A 21,640-nucleotide genomic window follows, 5' to 3' on the forward strand; every position below is an offset into this window, starting at 1 on the left:
AGGCACATTTGCAGTGAATTCCAGAGTTTAATGTTAATATTTGCATGTAATTAATTGCTTCAGTGAATATGCATTTAAGTATATTTATTTTCTCTTTACCAAATTATGAATAACTCAGAAGGATGGTTTTACACAGATTTGCAAAATCTATTTAATTAACAAACCCAAGCTGACTTCTCTTATGTAAACCTGGGTTTAGAATGTCCCGTGAGATTTAAAAATTATGAGTATGTGATATCTTAACCTCCTTCAACAAAACAGTAAAGAATACAGAAAACTGAACAATTTCACTTATTTTGGTGGATAACAAAAGCAAACAAGAATCCTAGGAGAATTCATATGCCTAACTGGAATATAGTTTGTTGCAGTTGTTTGTACCAATACATATTTAAGTGATAGAATAGATTCTAATTTATTTATCAGCAGTGTAAAGTAAAAAAAAAAAAATTTTTTTTCTAGTAAGATACTTGCTCATTTTGTCCATAGGTGGGTTACCCAGCCCAACATTCTTTAAGGTTAACATCTGATGAAGAGTAATGTATTCTGCCTGTATATGTGCATATTTAGTTACACTGGGATGAAAATCAGCTACTGGTCCCAAAGAGTTTTGGAAATATCATCATGGGCAGAGAGAATGCCCCCACTTGTGCCAAGTTGTATAAAATGAGGCTTTGTTACTGGTTTTCCTATTAAAGGGTAAAGAAGATGGTGAATTTATAAATAGATCTCCTGATTACCAACAGAAAGGGTAACACTCTCAGGGTTTTAGCCTCTGCATTTGGCAGTAACTGATTTTATCCTTAATCCCTGCAGCCTAGCAGCTTCAATAGATGTCTATTTTTAGTTACTTAAATTTGCTCTTTAACAATATTTAAGGAATACAGTGTCAATGTGTGCAAGGATCTTAACTAGCTGATAAGGTTAAAGAATACAAGAGGAAAAGAAAGTGCTGAGGTCAAGCAGGCAGTACAAAATGCAGAGACTAATGTCAAAACGTCTTCCAAGCAACAGGCAAATGCAAATATTAAGCCCCAAGAGTTAAAAGTCACTTGGCTCCAGCAATCCTCTTCTCTCCCTTCTTGCCCTCTCTATTCTTGTGTTCTACATAGCTCACATTTTTCCAAAATGCTGGCCTGTCTGAGGCCAAAAGTTTAGGGTGAAGCATTACTACTTTAGAAAGCCATTTTTCAATCTTATACTTGAATTAGCTTTTATATTTACAAGATCAGAAGCTGACATGCTAAACATACATAAGCTAAAGGGCTACTTAAGAATTTAATGCTGCAAGAAGCTCTACTTCCTTATTCCATTATGATCTGCTTACTAAGTTTAAAAGGCATATGCTTCATTAAGCTACTTAATTAAAGGTTTTAGTTCAAAGCAATTGCACAGCTTTTAACTTCCCATTGGAAACTGCATGTAATTCACGGGCTGGGTAAAGTAATATTTCAATTACCTGAGTAAAAGGCAAGCGTAAGAAATTAAGACAGCTATCTGATATCAATACTGATGATGATTTTGGTGACAATACACGATAATAGAAACTGAATACCATGTTTGCCTCTATCTTGCAATACAACTAGGAAAGTTATAAAGAAATTGACATGAAAATATTTATATTCATCAATGCACTGCAATATTAAATATCTAGGCTTTGAAAAACACTGAAACTCAAGGAAATTGTAAATTGTTAAATCCTAACAATTTCATTTGAAATTAAGTGAGGAGTACATATGAATTACTACAAAGAAATAACTTTGTCCTCTAGATAAGTAGCGTTGGACACCTGATATCACTTTGAGACTGAGAGATAGTACCTTCATATATAAGAAAAGGTAGTTTTTTACATTTTTAAATTGATGGCTAATGACAGGTAGTAAGAAAGAAAAAGATTTAAGTAAATGACTGTTGTCCATTAACAGTTCATCCCGAACTCATTATCAGAGTGTCCATCAAATTATGTATACATGACTAGGCAAAATTGAATTAGAAAGCAGTGCTTGGTGAATTTGTCCTTCTGTTTCCAAGGAAACAGGTGCAGAATTGCATCTCTTTAAGGATGGTTTTAAAGTGGAAAACTGCAGTACATTAATATTCCAGAAAGTTCAAAACTTAATATATCTCATAGATTTTTGAATTTATTGGGTTTTTGAAACAGCAGCTTATAGCATGCCTATATACCACATGTTTATTTCTACTTAATTTCTTATCTGTTTGTTTGATTCTCTTTTGCCATCCCTCACCCCCATTTCAGTAGAATGGCTTAAGAGTAAAGGTCTTTCCTTATTGACTTTGCATCGTTAGCATATAACACAGGTTCTAGCTTAATCTCTTATTTAATATAAGCATTTTGAATGAATAACATATAGTAATATAATCTATTTTCTCCTTCTAGTTATAAGAAAAAGTGAGCTTTAGTGTCAGACTAAAATGTATTGAATCCTGACTCCAATATTTAGTTAGCTCTATGACCATTAGGTCAATCACATGAACTTTCTCCATATAGGTTCCATATTTAATTGGGGATAATAACAAAACCTAAGTAATGGAATTGTGATTTTTAAATACTGCAATTATTATTAAGCATCTAGCATAATGTTTGACATAGTAAGAAAACAATAAATAGTAGCTATAATAATTACAATACCTGTAACTACTGGTGCTGCTACTAATTCTTGCTAGGTGGTGTTGTAGATGCTCTATATCCTCAATCATCATTATAACCTTGTATGATTACCTTCCTGCGGCTGACAGGTACCAGAGAGAAGACCTAGTGCTACTTGAGTCCTAAACTGTGAGGTCAGTATTTAAACCCTCCTCTGCTTGATTCCGAAGACTGGAATTTTTTCAGTACAACGTGCTGCCTCTTCTGGATATGTTTCAAAAACCCTGAAAGGTGTAATTTCTGTCTTTAAAAGTTTTTCAAACAATTTCTATAAGATTCATTACAGAAGATAGTTACTTTAAAATCAGTAGGTTGTATAAAGGAATTTTCCCACACTTCATTTTCACTTTTTCAGAAAGTCAATTAATTAGGTTTCTTGATGTAGTACAGGGAACCATAAAACTGAATTTTTAACATGGAAGTAAACATCTAGGTTCCATTTCAGAGTCCTGAATCTTTCTCAGGAGTCACCCCGGTGGCCTCAGAGAATTTCCAAAAGCCCTCTTTACTCATGTCTGTCTTGTTATATAGGCCCTGGTCATACCTTCTTTTAGAAAGAGTTATCAATGTTTACTCATCAGCTGGGTCCATTGATTACTGTGGGAGAAATACTCTACTACAAGAATAGAAAACCTCCCTTCTTCTAAAGGTAAAGTCAGATCCAACAAACTTTTCAGTAAAGAAATGAATGTTTATTAGATATTTTATTGGGGATCTTCAGTAGAACTAGATTATAATAACTCATATGCAAACAGTGTTCCAGTTTAAAAAACACTCTCATATTTTATGTACTGAATATAAATAAATCCCTGTGATATTAGTGCTAACATGGGAATACTGCATATTTGAAAACAACAGCAATGACACCCTCCCACTGAAAACAAAAAAACCCCAAAACACCGGAGGCACAGGACTAGTGACTAAAGTTACACCTAGAAAGTAGTATATTCGGTGTTCTTACACATGAACCTTTGCACTACAGTATTCAATTAATGTTGAATAGATGTAAACTGAAAAATTCTATAGAGAGATATTTACCTGGCTGATGAGTAAGTGGAGATTTCACAAACAGTGCAAAGATAAGGCACAGAAAAACAGCCTGTAAAAATGATTCAGCTAGGAACAAATTGCATTTTTTTCTTTAATTAGTTTCTAGTTAATCACAAGTGATGTTTATAGTTATAGAGTGGATAAAGTCATAGATATCTTGGCAAATGCACCAAAAAGTATTAGACTGAATTTTCAGATATTCTACTGTTACGACCTATAAAAATGGCAGATTCAACAAACATAATAAATATTTTTGGAATGCATGTATTATTGCTGTTGAAATGCTTTAATTACAACCAATATTAAATTAGTTTTGATTCTCAAACCTAATCCCCATTAGGTGGGAAGTTAACAGTATGGAACATATAATTCATAAAGGAATAATTCTTATTTTGAGCAATTGAATATGTATTAGGAACATATGCTTGTATAGTTATGATGAAGCCAATTCTTAAATTTCTAAAGATAATAGATATTTTGTGACTATATTACCCAATCTACAGATTCAATGCAATCCCTATCAAATTACTAATGGCATTTTTCACAGAATTTGAACAAAAAAATTGGAAACACAGAAAGACCCCAAAGAGCCAGCAATCTTAAGAAAGATGGAGCTGGAGGAATAAGGCTCCCTGACTTCAGAATATACTACAAAGCTCAGTCATCAAAAGAGTATGGTACTGGCACATATACAGAAATATAGATGAATGGAACAGGACAGAAAGTCCAGAGATAAACCCACGCACCTATGGTCACCTAATCTATGAGGAAGGAGGCAAGAATATACAATGGAGAAAAGACAGTCTCTTCAATAAGTGGTGCTGGGAAAATGGGACAGCTATGTGTAAAAGAATGAAATTAGAACACTCCCTAACATCACACACAAAAATAAAATGGATTAAAGGCCTAAATGTAAGGCCGGATACTATAAAAGTCTTAGAGGAAAATATAGGCAGAACACTCTCTGACATAAATCGTAGCAAGATCTTTTTTGATCTACCTCCTGGAATAATGAAAATAAAAACAAACAAATGGGACCCGATTAAACTTTTAGCTTTTGCACAGCAAAGGAAACCATAAACAAAATGAAAAGACAACCCTCAGAATGGGAGAAAATATTTGCAAACAGCTCATGCAGCTCAACATCAAAAAAAACAAACAACCCAATCAAAAAACGGGCAGAAGATCTAAATAGACATTTCTCCAGAGAAGACATACAGATGGCCAAAAAGCACATGAAAAGATGCCCAACATCACTAATGATGAGAGAAATGCATATCAAAACTACAATGAGGTATCACCTCACACCAGTCAGAATGGCCATCATCAAAAAATCTACAAACAGTGCTGGAGAGGGTGTGGAGAAAAGGGAACCCTCCTATGCTGTTGGTGAGAATGTAAATTGGTACATGCTGTGGAGAATAGATGGAGGTTCCTTAAAAAACTAAAAACAGAGCTACCATAGGATCCAGCAATCCCACTCCTGGGCATATATCTGGAGAAAACCATAATTTGAAAAGATACATGCACCCCAATGTTCATTGCGGCACTATTTACAATAGCCAGGACATGGAAGCAATCTAAATGTCCGTCAGCAGAGGAATGGATAAAGAGGTGGTACATACATGCAATGGAATATTACTCAGCCATAAAAAAGAAAATACTGCCATTTGTAGCAACATGGATGGACCTAGAGATTGTCATCCTGAGTGAAGTCAGAAAGAAAAAGATATCATATGGTAGCGCTTATATGTGGGATCTGAAAAAAGGTACAAATGAACTTATTTACAAAACAGAGTCACAGATGTAGAAAACAAACTTATGGTTACCAAGGGGGAAAAGGGGGGAGGGGTATAAATTGGGAGATTGGGATATCTAACACACTGTATATAAAATAGGTAACTAATAAGGACCTATTATATAGCACAGGGAACTGTACTCAGTACTCTGTAATGGTCTATGGGAAAAGCATCTAAAAAAGAGTGGATATATGTACATGTATGATTCACTTTGCTGTACACCTGAAATTAACACAACATTGTAAATTTTAAAAGTCATAGAGAAAGAAGAAATAAGACAAAGGCATTGTTTTCTTCTCTAGATAATAAAGTTAGGGTAGGGTTATTCTCTGAATTGCACATGGTAATTAGAAAAAGTAGCTTTCTGGATGAGTGTGAGTGAAAAACTTTTATTAAAGAAGTGAAAGTATTTATAAAAAAAGATAATAGATATTTTGAAAAAGGATGGTGCAGATCAAGGGTTCTCAGTGTGTCCACAAAGTCTATATGATTTTGATAATAATAAGATAATACTTTTCACTCTCACTTCGCATGAATGTACAAGGAGTCTTCCGTAGGCTACATGGTGTGTTATAATAGACAATATAGAAGCATTTATAAGAATCCAGCTATCTTTTTTTGGCCAGTTTTTAATGCAATTAAAAAAAAATAATGCTAATCTTCTTACTATTTGGTTTTGCTTTATAAGATATATTTCTTTTTCAAAAATATGTTACTTATATTAATGTGTAATGGATTATTATATATTACCTTCAATAAATTAATAAATTTTAAAGTTTCCAGTTTGTCTCAACATAATAAATATTAATAATTAGAGCCCACATAAATAAAAGCTCTTCATGGTTTACAATAAATTTTAAGAGTGTAAGTTCCATATGACTAAAAAGTTTGAGAACTTTTTAAAGTTCTCTAAAGAAACAAGAAAATACTATTTATTCCATCTTAAACTATGTTCTTACTTTTTACAAATCCCAGTGATATACACCTTTATGGTCCTTGTAATTTATGAGAAGTCATTTAAAATAGATCTGTTTAAAAACCCTTAAAGCATTTTATTCATAACATAAAAAATAAAAGCTTTTGCACAGAAAAGGAAAACATAAACAAGACGAAAAGCAGCCCTCAGAATGGGAGAAAATATTTGCAAATGAAGCAACTGACAGAGGATTAATCTCCAAAATTTACCAGCAGCTCATGCAGTGCGATATCAAAAAAACAAAGACCCCAATCCAAAAATGGTCAGAAGACCTAAAGAGACATTTCTACAAAGAAGATACACAGATTGCCAACAAACACATGAAAGGATGCTCAACATCACTAATCATTAGAGAAATGCAAATCGAAACTACAATGAGGTAGCACCTCACACCAGTCATAATGGCCATCATCAAAAAATCTAGAAACAATAAATGCTGGAGAGGGTGTGGAGAAAAGGGAACCCTCTTGCACTGCTGGTGGGAATGTAAATTGATAGAGCCACTATGGAGAACAGTATGGAGGCTACTTAAAAATAAAACTACCATACAACCCAGCAATCCCACTACTGGGCATATACCCTGAGAAAACCATAATTCAAAAAGAGTCATGTACCACAATGTTCATTGCAACTCTATTTCCAATAGCCAGGACATGGAAGCAACCAGTGTTGATTGACAGATGAATGTATATAGAAGATGTGGCACATATATACAATAGAATATTACTCAGCCATAGAAAGGAATGAAATTGAGTTATTTGTAGTGAGGTGGATGGACCCAGAGTCTGTCATACAGAGTGAAGTAAGTCAGAAAGAGAAAAACAAATACCATATGCTAACACATATATATTATATGGAATCTAAAAAAAAAAATGTTTCTGCGGAACCTAGGGGTAGGACACGAATAAAGACGCAGGCGTAGAGAATGGACTTGAGGACATGGGGAGGGGGAAGGGTAAGCTGGGACGAAGTGAGAGAGTGACATGGACATATATACACTACCAAATGTAAAATAGATAGCTAGTGGGAAGCAGCCACATAGCACAGGGATATCAACTCGGTGCTTTGTGACCACCTAGAGGGATGGAATAAAGAGGGTGGGTGGGAGGGAGGGAGATGCAAAAGGGAGGAGATACGGGTATATATGTATAGTTGATTCACTTTGTTATAAAGCAAAAACTAACACACCATTGTAAAGCAATTATACTCCAATAAAGATGTTAAAAAAAATATTGAGCTCCTTAGAAATTGCTCCTTTTGCAAAATATATAATTTAACCAAAATAAATCATTCATACCTCGCCAAGTGAGTAATAACGTCTTGGGATCTGGGAGTCCGGATAGATGTTTTCAAGGTACCAAGAAAAGGGCTTACACTTCAGATTTTCTCTTAGTGTTCTTCTGACTGACACATCTCCATAATCCACTTTGACAACACCTGCAATTTGGCAGAGAAACACACAAATCAGTTTGTGCTATTTTCATTTCAGCACTGTTTCACTCTGTTTACTTTGCTATCAGTTTTTTTCTCTAAAATTTCATCAAATTGAATTGCATATGCAGCTGCTACTACACTGATTTTCTTAGTATCATCCAATTAGTACATTAAATGGATATTAAAAGGTTTTCCATTGGTTATGACTTTTCGAATGCAAATATTTATCACCAAGTTCTTGTACTTCCTAGATTGAATAATTAATCAACTAAGTGTAATTTGGTATTTAGTATCTCACAATCAAAGCTTAATTGAGCTGTGTGATAATTTCTCTTTAATAAAAATTTCAGTAGCTCCACTATTTTTATTATTGCTCATATTTTCCCTTTAGTGTCATTTATTCACCGTGTGGATTTCATGAGAAATTTACATAAATATAATCCTCACAGTGGACGGCACATGTGTTCTAAATTTTCCTTCTTGAATTTTTATTCTATGTAGGTTTACCATAGACCTAATTTTTTTTTACTGATTTTTTTTTCCTATCTTATTTTACAAGTTAGCATAAATCACTTCAAATCCTTGAGTAAGTTAGTAAATATATAAGCATAAATAAACATAAGTAAATGAAATATACTTACATGTGTATATTAAAATTGCTTAATTGTACTTTATATAATAGACTATATGAATTTAAAATGAATATTTCCATTGAAGATCATAAAAGAATGCTCTTTAGTTGAGAAATAAAAATAACAATGCCACTAATTTTTTATTTTATTTATTTTTTTATTTATTTATTTATTTTTTTTTTTTGCTGTACGCGGGCCTCTCACTGCTGTGGCCTCTCCCGTTGCGGAGCACAGGCTCCGGACACACAGGCTCCGCGGCCATGGCTCGCGGGCCCAGCCGCTGCGCGGCATGTGGGATCTTCCGGGATAGGGGCACGAACCCGTGTCCCCTGCATCGGCAGGCGGACTCTCAACCACTGCGCCACCAGGGAAGCCCCTACACTAATTTTTATATAAAAGATATGGTGACATGAATTGCTCATTAATATTAAAATGACAATAGAAATGACTAAACTGTGATAGGATGACAATTATTTCTTAGATTATTTTGAAAAGGTCTCTGTTTAACATGTTTAAGACTAGTAAGCAACCAGACTTCGGCACAGGAAAAAAATGGCCCAGTATTTAGTATATTCTATCCCAACCAAGCAGCAAAGCCAATTAGTCATTTTGTAAGAATTGAAATGTCTGTAACTAATACCATTATTTGGGTCACTATTTTCAAATGAGGCGATACTCTTGAAGCTCAATCACCTGCCAGTCCTTCCCACCCCCCACCACCCGTTTCTTTCAGAATTTTTGTTTTCTCAAAATTAAATGTCTTACTGTTGTTAGAAAGCATTCTGCTGTGCTTAAGCAGCCAAACCATTTCCTTCTAAAATAAAATATTGATTTTTCTAGCTAGTGTTTGGATGAAAACAACATGATCTTTGGGCTTTTTAGACAGATAAATACTTCCTTTCAAAATAATTCTATCCAGAACTTCCAATCTGGAGTGCAGCTTTCAAAAGAAGACGTTCAAAAACATTTACAAAATAGATCACGAAAAGAATTTCTCTTTGTGTTAAGAGCTACACAAATAGTCTTGAAAATCTTATAAAAAGATGCTATTGGACCCAGAAAAAAAAAGGCACTGCTGCTTCAAAGGACTTAGTTCAACAGTTAGTTTTATGGTTCTGGTTTCATTTTCGAGGTGGGCAAATTTAATCAAAGTGGCTTATTTATATATCAGTATGCTCCCTTTTCATCATGTTAAGATTTAGTATTCCTGGCTCCAGAATTTTTTCCTAGGAGGCTTTTATGAGCACTTTCCTGATTGGAAGAAAGTTTAAAGGTTCATTTGCATATATTTTACATGAGAAGAGAAAATGTTAATTGCCCACATCAGATTTTTCAGAAGGTGGTCGGTGGAGAATGATAGAGCTTATTGAGCTTATTACCATTAGAAATGCACAAAAATACCATGGACTTAATATTTTGGTAAGCATTGCTTTTCCCCTCTGTATGGATATTTTCCTATTTAGAGGTAAGATATTCAATATTATGTAAGACACAGAAGTGCTCACCAAACATTCATCAATTCCTCCACATTTCTCAGAACGCTGCAGTTAGGCAAGGACATCTGACTGGTTCTGACCAATGTCCCTCTGGTTGTAAGAATAGAAGGACTTGTATGAGACCCGTCATCTCTCTTTTCCTCTGCTACAGGCCTCATACTCCTGTATGTGCAGCTATAAGATGGTGAGATCTTTGTTAGTTTGTGTCAATGAGTGACTATGAAATAGAGTTTGAATTAATTATTCATTTCCATGTCTTAAAATACTACCTCACTTGTTTCCCAAACTCTTTATTGCCAACCCAAGCCTCTCTAGTTTATCCCATTGTTTACCCAGCAATTTTACTGGGATTTCTAATAGGTGCCTCAAATTTGACATGTCCAAAAAGGTCCTCTTGATTTCCCACATGATCCATCTTCAAGGTTCTACATTTCAGTAAGTAGCACAAATATCCACCCATTTTCTCAAGGCAAAAATGTGGGAGTATTCCTTTTATCTCACACACACATTCAATTCATTAGTAATTCACAATATGGATCTTTCTACTTAAGGGTAACATCCTGAAAAACCCATCATAAGTTGAAAATATCGTAAGTCAAAAATGCACTCAATACACCTAACCTACCAAACATCATAGCTGAGCTGACCTACCTTAAATGTGCTCGGAACACTTACATTAGTCTGCAAGTGGGCAAAATCATCTAACATTAATCCAATTTTATAAAAAAATATTGAATATCTCGTACTTTATTGAATATTGTACTGAAAGTGAAAAACAGAATGATTGAATGGATACAGAATAGCTGAAAGTAAAAAACGGAAATGATTGAGTAGGTACGGAATGGTTTTAAGTATATCAGTTGTTAACCCTCCTGATTGCACACTGACTGGGAGCTGGGACTGCCTAGCTTCTCAAGAGAGCATCATGCTGCATGTTGCTAGCCAGGAAAAATATCAAAAACTGAAATTTGAGAAGTACAGTTTCTGTTGGATACATATTGCTTTCATGCCATAGTAGAGTCAGAAAGTTAAGTTGAATCATCATGAGTCAGGGACATCATGTATATCCCCAGCCCCTCTACCATCCCCATTACCATCCTGGTCCCACTCTCTCATCTCTTGCCTAGACTAGCATTGCCATAGCCTCTTCACTCGTCCTCCTGACGTCTTACATTTCTCCATCTATCCTTTATTTACTATTGCCTGCTGCCTAGGCAACATATTTGAAATATAAATAAAATCCTGTGCTCCTCTTCTCCAGAGCTTCCAGTAGTTTTCCATTGTGCTAAAAATAATGACAATATCCTAGCCATGGCCAAAGCTTCTTCATGAAATGACTCTTGGTTATCTCTCTGAATTAATCACCTATATTCACTTCATTGTAGCAACACTGTTTTTCTCTCTCTTTTTTTTCCCCACTGTCTGGAAAGGTATTACCCTGGAACGTAGGTGAGTTGTCCTTCACTTTGTCCAAATTTCTGCTCAAACTTTACTTCCTCAGGCTCACCCTGACCTTCCTATCTAAATTGATCACCCTTCCTATCATCCTGGTAATGCTCTATCCCTCTATCCTGCTTAATTGTTCTCCAGCACACTTGTTAGTACTTGATATCATATCACAGGTTAATTCTCATTGCCTTCCCAAAGAAAACTTTGGACAAATTATTTAATCTCTTGAAGCCTAAGGTATTCTGTCTGAGGATATCTTGTACGATGTTGTGAATACTAAATAATATCTGAAAAAGGCATAGTACAGTGCGTGGTGTATAATAATTACTGAATACATATTATGTATTATAATGGACACTTGTTGTTTTTGCCTGCCCAACATCCATTCTGCATTTTGGTAAGAGCATTCAAGTTTTCTTTGGGCAACCATCACAGCCCCACTTTCACTTTGTGTGTCTTGGTGACCGCGTTCCCCTTCCTGCCTTTCCAGCTCCACTGGGATGATTGATAGAATAAAGGCATTATCACCAATGAATCTTGCTGAAATTCACATTCTGATTCAGGTGGTCTAGAGGTAAGCCTGAGAGTCCACATACCTAACAAGTTCCCAGGGGATGCTGCTGTTGCTCAGGCCAAATTCTGAATAACACCCAAGACAATCACAGCAGTCCATTTCTCAGCCTTACTCAACACCCATCATAATGATTGGCTCAGGAATGGGCATGTGAACTATCCAGGCTAATAAAAGTATACTCCGACAACTTTCTAGGACTGTTAGGAAGTTGAAGCTCTGTTTCTTCTGGAATTGCTAGCTGTAAAGATGATTAAAGCCTGGAGCTGTTGAGGCTACCATATAGAGAATGCCTAAGACAGTGAAGCCAATACAGGAGTAAGATAAACAGATGGAAAGAAAAGCAGGCAAAGATAGCATAAGCCAGGCCAACATTACGTCAGCAGATATTCATCATGTTCCAACTATATACAAGGCACAGTTTTCTAAGCACTTGGGATACATCGGTGAACAAATAAAAGTTATCTTCCTCAATGGAGTTTACATTCTAGGGTAAGGAAACATAAGCAAACAGCAATTCATTAGAAGGTGCTACGCGCTATGGCAAAAATAGAATAGGGTGAGGGACGAAGGTTGCAATAGAAGGAATCAATGAATTATGATTTTTTTCAAAGGCAACTTACAAGAGTTGCAAGTTTTTAAGGTAAGTCTTTCAATGGGACTTGCACAAATGCTGGAGAAGCTCTGATCGAGTTTCATGTTGAGTTAGAATAAAAAGTATTTTAAGTAACTCTACATTTGCAGGTTTGATTAATAGGTAAATGATAACATTTATGGGCAGTTATATTTTATTTAATAACCTGTCATTCATCATTTTAAAATCTATTTCATGGTAGTATTGAATTTAGATACATAGAACAATTACGCTTTAATTCTTTAAATAGATAATAGAAGGTCATAATAATCTCAGTTAAGTTCTTCCCAAGTAGATACCTAATAAGCCTAATAGTTCTGGTTACCTATAATCAAAGTACCTGATGACAGAATAGGCTGATTATAGACTAAAGTTTAGAGTTTTGTGCATAAGAATACATATTGCAGCATAGCTTAAAGTGGAGAAATGGGAAATAATTTCCTTCAATAAGGGAATTCTTAAGTAAATCAATGGTGTACCTAATTGACAAAATATAATTGCTGTATTGAAATAATGTATAAAATATGGGAAGTGTAAATAAAATATAAAGAATTTTTATTACACTGTCATTATAACTGAGTAGAATGAAAATATATGGAACAAAAATAACTGAAAAATAAAAACAGTACATTCCCTTTGCTACTAAAAAGAAAGAAAAAAACGTTAAAAAATCTGTTTTTTCCTTAAGCACAAAAGTTAAAACTATACAGCCAAAGTTTTTTATGTACAATGATATATTAACAATATACTTGCTTATGATAGATAAGTATACATACATAGTTTCAGCTAAGAATTTTTTGATATTTTCGAAGTTCCTTATAAAGAGAAAATCGTCCTTATTTTATTTTCTTTGAAAAATTGTCATCAAAATATTTTTGAATAAGGATCTACATTTCTTTCTTCTCAAGTGTAATAAAAAGATCATTTTTAAACCAACTAGGGATTACTGTATTCTAGAGTATCTAAGTACTATATTGTGTCAGATGTTTAGCAGATTAGTTGGAATACTTTTTTTAATTTAAAAATATTCTTTTAATCTGCCATTTTAATTTTTACCCATTCTTAATTTGCATATAAGTTACCCAGGCTCATAACTGTTCATTAGGAAGTCACTGGATAGAACTATATTAAGAGGCTGATGACCCATGCCAGCTAATAATACACAGTGATTATCTGTTAGTCATTTACTATTATTACTTCAATTTTATTTTAATGGAATAAAAATGAGATAATGAATTGTACAAAGATCACAGCTTCTGCTGAGAGCAACAGCACATAGAAGAATCAAATATCAGACAACTTCTCTATTTAAGTCTATCTTATCTTTATAGTCAAAAGTGTGGGCAGGTCAGAAGGTGGCAAAGACGGTGGAGTAGGAAGACCCTGAACTCACCTCCCAGAGACAAACCAAAATTATAACTATTTGCATGATAACTATCTATGCAAATGACCAGAAGATTTACTCCAGCTGAAGACATAAAGAAGGAAACACATAGTATGATATGAGTCACAGACTTAGAGAACGAACATGGTTACTGGGTGGGGAGAAGGGATAGATTGAGAGTTTGGGATTAACATGTACACACTGCTATATTTAAAATAGATAACCAACAAGGACCTACTCTATAGCACAGGGAACTCTCAATATTCTGTAATAACCTAAATGGGAAAATAATTTGAAAAAGAATAGTTACATATGTATCACTGAATCACTTTGCTGTACACTTAAAACTAACACAATGTCGTTAATCAACTATGCTCTGATTAAAAAAAAAAAGGAACCACAATAAGATTAGTAGGAATGATGGAGACAGTATAGTCAGAACCCCAAACTTCAGGGTTGGCAACCCACAAATGGGAGGGATATCACAATTATACAGGTTCTCTGCAAGGAATGAGGGGTCTGAGCCCCATATTGAGCCACCTAGCCCAGGGATCCTGCACCAGGAAGATGAGCCCCTAGAATGTCTTTGAAGACCAGCAGGGCTTATGTTCAGGAGAGTGGGAAGGCTATAGGAAACAGAGATTTCACTGTTAAAGGGCTCATGCAAAATCTCATATAACCCAAATCAAAGCCTAGAGACGGTAGTTTGAAAGGAACGTGGGTCAGACCCATTTGCTGATCTTGGAGAGGCAGGAGACAACTGGGTCTCCTTCTGGGGATGAAGAAAGAGATGGCCACTGGAGGCAGACATTTTGGGGGGCTCATTTTACTCCTATAACATTATTGCTGGCAAGTGACATTTTGAAATCCTCCCTCTACCCTGTAAGTGCCAGGGGCCAGCAACAGCCCCAATTCCCCATGGTATGCAGATAGCTGAGTGGGGACTGGGCCATGCATACCAGCAGGCCAGCACCAGTCCCATGACCCCCAGGCCCCACAGTCAGCCATGCTTGGACCCAGCCTGAACCATCAGTGGGCTAGTACCAACTCTGGCATCCCTGGTCATCAACTAGTCACTCTAAGACCTGGCCCTGCCCACCAGCAGGCAGAAACCAGCCCTGAACCCCACGGGGCTCTGCAACCAGCCACTCCAGGACCCAATTCTGCTCACTAGGGGGCCAGCAGCCACCACACCAGGCAAGGCCTGGCAATCAACCTGGCCAGGGACCAGCCCTGCCTATCAGCAAGCCAACAGTAGTCAGCTCTGCCACAGCAGAAGGCAACATGCTGCCCACACAGAGCATAAAGAATACAAGGCTCTAGTGACCAGAGGGGAGTGTGCTGCTGGGCCCCATAGGAAGTCACCTAAATAAGGCCACATTTCAAATATTGGAAGACATAACCTCCCTAATACATAGAAATAAACACAAAAAGTTAGGCAAGATGCGGCTAGAGAGGAATATATTCCAAACGAAGGAACAAGGTAAAACCATAGAAAAAAGCTAAATGAAGTGAAGATAAATAGCCTACCTGACAAAGGCTTAATGGCAATAATCATAAAGATGTTCAACAAACTTGGGAAAAGGATAAACTTAGAATTTTAACAAAGAGTTAAAAAATATAAAGACTCAAAATGAGCTGAAGAGTACAGTAACAAATAAAAAAATAACACTTGAAGGAATCAACAGTACAGAGATGACACAGAGGATAAGGTCAGTGGACCGAAAGAGTAGTAGAAATCACTGAAGCTGAACAGAGAAAGAAAAAAAGTTTTAAATGCTGATAGTTTATGACACCTCTGTGAAAACATCAAGTATACTAACATTTGCATAATAGGAGTCCCAATAGGAGAAAGGGTAAGGGAAATTATCTGAAGAAATATTAGCAGAAAACTTCCCTAAATTGGGAAACAGCATCTAGATCCAGGAAGCACAGAGAGTCCCAAACAAGATGAACCCAAAGAGGTCCACAGCAAGACAATTTATAATTAAAATGGCAAAAATTAGAGATAAAGAGAGCCTCTTAAAAGCAGCATGAGAAAAGCAACTAGTTACATTTTTAAAGGAAACTCCCATAAAGGCTATCAGTTGACTTTAGCAGAAACATTGCAGGCCAGAAGGTAGTGGCACACTATATCCAAAGTGATGAAAGGAAAACACCTGCAATAAAGAATATTCTACCTGGAAAGGTTATCATTCGACTTGAAGGGGAGATAAAGAGTTTTACAGACAAGCAAAAGCTAAAGAGAAGACCAGAACTAGAAATATGAAAATTACAAAAGGAAAAATCTCACTGGTAAAGGCAAGCACACAGTAAAAGTAAATCAACCACTTATAAAACTAGTAGGAAGGTTAAAAGACAAAAGGAGTAATATCTATATCCACAATAAGTAATTAAAGGATACATGAAACAAAAAAATGTAAAATATGATGTCAATAACAAACATGAAGGGGGAGTAAAAATGCAGGTTCTTAAAATGCATTATAACTTAAGAGATCATCAACTTAAACTATTTATATATGAAGGCTGTTATATATGAACTTCATACTAACCACAAATCCAAAACCTAGAATAGATACACACCCAAAACAGAAAGAAATTCGAACATAACACTAAACATAGTCATCAAATTGCAAGGGAAGAGAGCAAAAGAAGAAAGGAACAAAAAACTACAAAAATAACCAGAAAACAATTAACAAAATGGCAGTATGTGCATACCTATCAGTAATTACTTTAAATGTAAAGTAATTCTTAAATTTTTTCACTTCATGTTTTTTCCTAAAGTCCACTATAGATACTCTCATACATACTTTCTCATTAAATCTCTGTAGTATCCCTATTATTTTTTTTTAAGGATGAAAGAATTGAGACTTTAAAAATTTAAATAACATGCTCAAGCTTACTTAGAAAATATCAGGAGGAGGATTAGAAGTCATTCACATCCATTTATCACAGTCCAAGCTCTTGCCCATTCTACTAGAGTAACATCGAAAAACTGGAGAAACTTTGAAAAACCTGTACAGAGATATCTTTCCCTGGATGGTGGTACACGACGTGGTAATTATCATTCCTTGAAGGATAGGATCCACTTGGCAAATTCTCCCAGTCCTAACAGATCAATGTGATCCAAGATCCAGGACAAACTTCAATTCATAGAAATAAATGATCAGTAATGACATAATTGGGAGTTTTTCTATTGATTTGACAATTAAATACAAGCCAGAAAGTTCCAGTGTGCAATTGAATGATCAACCAAAATACTTCCATAAAATGCTTCACGAATTTTGTACTATCCATTCCTCGTTCTGCAGGATGCTGGAGATAACTGTTTCTTCAGTTTTGTGACACATATTATTATATCTTCTCTGAAGTAGTGATATATTTTATAATCAATGGCATCTTACAATTGCTCGAGTGGAGAACACATTGTATTGTAACTGATGCTGCTTGAACATGTGCAAACTTGTTTTCCTCTTTGTAGAATAACAAGCCAATTGCAGTTTCAGTAATTAATTAATGTAAATTTAAATCAATAGGAATTTAAATACATCCTGATTATTGTCTGAAAAACTGTCCTTTGATACTTCTGGTAAGATCAAGAAAGTGCTAAGATGAAAATTTCGTGAATGGTTTTAGGGACTTTAAAGAAAATCCCAGGAATAACAATGTTTTAAGAAAGCCCACATTATCAATCATCTTGATGGTACTGAGAATGACAGTGGATGGAAAACACATACACACCAGTAAATCTGCATTGAAAAGTGATTCAGAAGGGTCAGCCTCCAAATATGAAGAAGTTGCTTGACCAATTTATTTTGCTTATTTAAAACAAATTCTATGTAGTACAAGAATGACATATGATCAAAAAGCTCTCTGAATAGTTTATGTCTGAAAGAGTTCCCGTAATAGGGACAAAATAATTTTAAGTGAAAAGGAAGTGATACATTATACTTAAAGTGGAGACTTTTTCTTAGCAGCAAATAAGAAAATGGGGATCTTTAAATTGGTGACAGCTTAAATTAGATGAAATATAGTATTTACACATTTATTAGCTGGTCATAATAGAAACAATGAGTTAAAGTCAAATAAGTATCTTTACTATAAGACTTCTCATAACCTTTACTTTGTTACAGTGCATATTGAATATCGAAAGTAATATTTCCCAAATTTAACTGTCCTTTCTGAAAAATTTTGTGACAATAATACTCCATTGAAAATGTTTTGAGAAACGTTTATTGTATTTATGTATTGTATTGTTTATTGTATTTATGTATTGTATTATGTTTATGTATTGTATTTATGTAAAACTTTATTGTATTTTCTATGTCTAAGCAAAAAAATTAGTCATTCACAGGACATAAATTGATCCTGTTAGAGAAAAACCTTTGTTGGGGGAAAAATTCTATATGCTTTTCAAATTTTTTCATTAGCAAGTTTCCACTGCAAGATTTTAATTAAACCGAGACAATGGTAGTAAATACAAACACATATATTCATTGATGGGTGTATTTATGTTCAGTTCCTAGAACAGTACCTGGTGCCAATAGTTATTCTTTAAATATTAGTTGTGCTAATCTCTGGCACATGCTCTCTCTTCCCTCTTTTTCATTCCATCTCATTCTCTCTCTCTCACTTTCTCCCATATATGTGTGTGTAAGAAGTATGTCTTGGGAACCCTCCTACACTGTTGGTGGAAATGTAAATTGGTATAGATACTATGGATAACAGTATGGAGGTTCCTTAAAAAACTAAATATAGACCTACTGTATGATCCAGCAATCCCACTCCTGGGCATATACCCAGAGAAAACCATAATTCGAAAAGATACATGCACCCCAATGTTCATTGCAGCACAATAGACAGGACATGGAAGCAACCTAAATGTCCAACAACAGAGGAATGGATAAAGAAGATGTGATACATATATACAGTGGAATATTATTCAGCCATAAAAAAGAATGAAAATGCCATTTGAAGCAACATGGTTGGACCAAGAGATTGTCATACTAAGTGAAGTAAGACAGAGAAAAACAAATATCATATGATACTGCTTATATGTGGAATCTAAAAAAAAGGGTACAAATTAACTTATTTATAAAACAGAAGTAGAGTCACAGATATAGAAAACAAACTTATGGTTACCAGGGAATGAGGGGGAGGGATAAACTGGGAGATTGGGATTGACATATATACACTACTATATACAAAATAGATAACTAATAAGAACCTGCTGTATAGCACAGGGAACTCTACTCAGTACTCTGTAATGGCATATGTGGGAAAAGAATCTAAAAAAAAAAAATAGAGTACATATATATATATATATATATATATATATATATATATAACTGATTCACTTTGCTGTACACCTGAAACTAACACAACATTGTAAGTCAACTATACTCCAATAAAACTTAAAAAAAAGAGAGAAGTATATCTCTATTTAAGAAGTATGCCTCTATTTGCTTTCATGACTTAGAATTACTACTTAACACTTACTGAAAGTGTTGAGAGAGGGGGTGGGGTGGGGGGAGAAATAATTGTATACAAAATTTGGCTCCAGAGCATTACCTGGTTTCATTAACAAAGAACATCATTAACAATTTTAAATATTTGAGTGCATTTTCCTAGTCTATATTTTGTCAGCCTTGTCTGCAAAGCCAATAAGTAAATCTAATTATGTTTTTGGATTGTGAGTTATTAGGGGAAAAAAAACTAATATGGCCCAGGAAGACTAGTGTGAATTGGTTATTACATTTTATAAACTAAAGCCATTCCTGAGATTATATTGTGGAGCATGTTTCAAACAGAAGAAATACTAAGTACACATAGTCAGTTCTTCATTATTTAGGCTAACAAAATGTAAACCTACAGTGTGTGTGTGTGTGTATTTCAACAGGAATGACTTCTGTATCTTTTAAATATTTGTTTATTCAGCAAAGGAAAATAAGTCTGAATATGTGGAGATATGATTAAAGGAGATTAAGAACACACCAGTTCACTTAGAGAGAGACTGGTTCTCACTGCCTGGGTTTGAATTCTGCTCTGCAATGTACTAGATGTGTGATATTGAGCAATTTACATAACCTCATAGGGCCTCAGTTTTTTCCTCTATTAGATGGGCATAATAATAGCATCTTCCTTAGAGTGTTATTGTGATTATTAAATGAGGTAACAAGTAAAACACTTAAACAGTGCATGATACATAGTAAGTGTTCACTAAATGTTACCTATTATGTTTGCTATTGTTTTAATGTGGATGATTGTTTTAATGTGGATATGGACCTCAAGGGGCACATCATCCCATCACAGAAGAGTAGGCTAGTAATTCTCTGAGCCTGTGCACTTCTGTTGTATATCAGATGGAGTGGGAAATCAATAACTTTAACATTGTCCCTGATGCCCTTTCAGTGGGAAGCACAGCATACCTCACTTTCAAGATTTCTCAGAATTGCACTCCTACAGGTATCATTTAAAGTCTCAATCCAAGCATTTTTCTAACCCCAAAGTACTAGTAAAATGAAGCTGAAGCTCCACACATCTCTGTACTTTGTATTTCCCCTACCTATGTTTTTGCATTATGGTGATTTTGACACATACGCCACACAAGAAAAACACAAATTCCGTAATCATGGTTTTTCAGTTAAGAAGAAAACTACCTAAAAGAGTAGGAATTCAGATTAAAAGAAAAAAAACTGTTCTAAGAGAACATATTGATTTCTGTTTTGAAATAAAAATTATAAAAATATTCTCAACCTCCATTGTGAACAACAAATTTCCCCCTTCTGTCCTGAACTACTACAAATGAGTGAGCTGAAAAAGGCTACAGAAGAGTCATTAGTCACCCCAGGGACACTGTGCACTCTTACTATGGAGCAACCCATGACAAAAATTTCAATAAGCATGAGTTTGACTTATGATTGGGAGGAAAGGTAGAGTAACATTGTTCCTGGGTTTCCCATGCAGTATTTATCTTCTTCCAGCACCAGTCATGTCAAAGACTTGATAGTGAAAGCAAAGCAAAGTTTATTTACTGCATACAAAAGATACAGTTCACAAACCACACTTAACACTGCTTGGTATGAGAACTTCTCCGCAGTTACCAAGTAAGGGCAACGTTCAGTAATGATGAAAACAGGCCAAGTGTGTCAGCTGTACTATTGTGATGCTAAAATATTCTTCTACATTAGAGTCTAGTACTCCATTACACAGAGAATTCTAACATGCCTCTCTTCTTTTTTTTAGAGCTTCGTATTTTTCTTAGGATGTCACTGGTCTAAGTCTATGCTACCATCTAATTCAACAAACCCTCTGGGGGGTTGGGCAGTTAAAGGGGAAGGCAGGATGCCAACATCTTGAAAGGAATAGTATGTGTATAATGTAGTTCTTTGTTTTCTGGTGAAGGTTTGATTTGTCTAAGGGAAAGGAAAGCATTTTGAATCGTACAATAGCTATGGTATTCAAATGCACAAACTCTGAAGAATATCAAGAGTGTTTCTTAAAATATAAATAAACTTGCAAATGTTGATTTAAGTGTCTCACATTATTTC

At 35.0% G+C, this 21,640-nt stretch overlaps 1 protein-coding gene across 2 annotated transcripts in view; it reads right to left on the reverse strand.

Moving 5' to 3' along the window:
* GALNT13 (polypeptide N-acetylgalactosaminyltransferase 13) overlaps positions 1-21,640 on the reverse strand; it is a gene marked incomplete at its 3' end in the record, with an annotated part of 475,050 nt that overhangs the window by 60,190 nt on the left and 393,220 nt on the right. For both annotated transcript variants that reach the window (XM_081242298.1, XM_081242297.1), the window contains exon 8: positions 7,788-7,927. In XM_081242298.1, the coding sequence (XP_081098424.1) occupies positions 7,788-7,927 (140 nt within the window). The remainder of the gene's footprint in view (positions 1-7,787; positions 7,928-21,640) is intronic.

The sequence above is a fragment of the Mesoplodon bidens genome, assembly GCF_964165515.1.
Source record: "Mesoplodon bidens genome assembly, chromosome: 8".
NCBI classification, from domain to species: Eukaryota; Metazoa; Chordata; class Mammalia; order Artiodactyla; family Ziphiidae; genus Mesoplodon; species Mesoplodon bidens.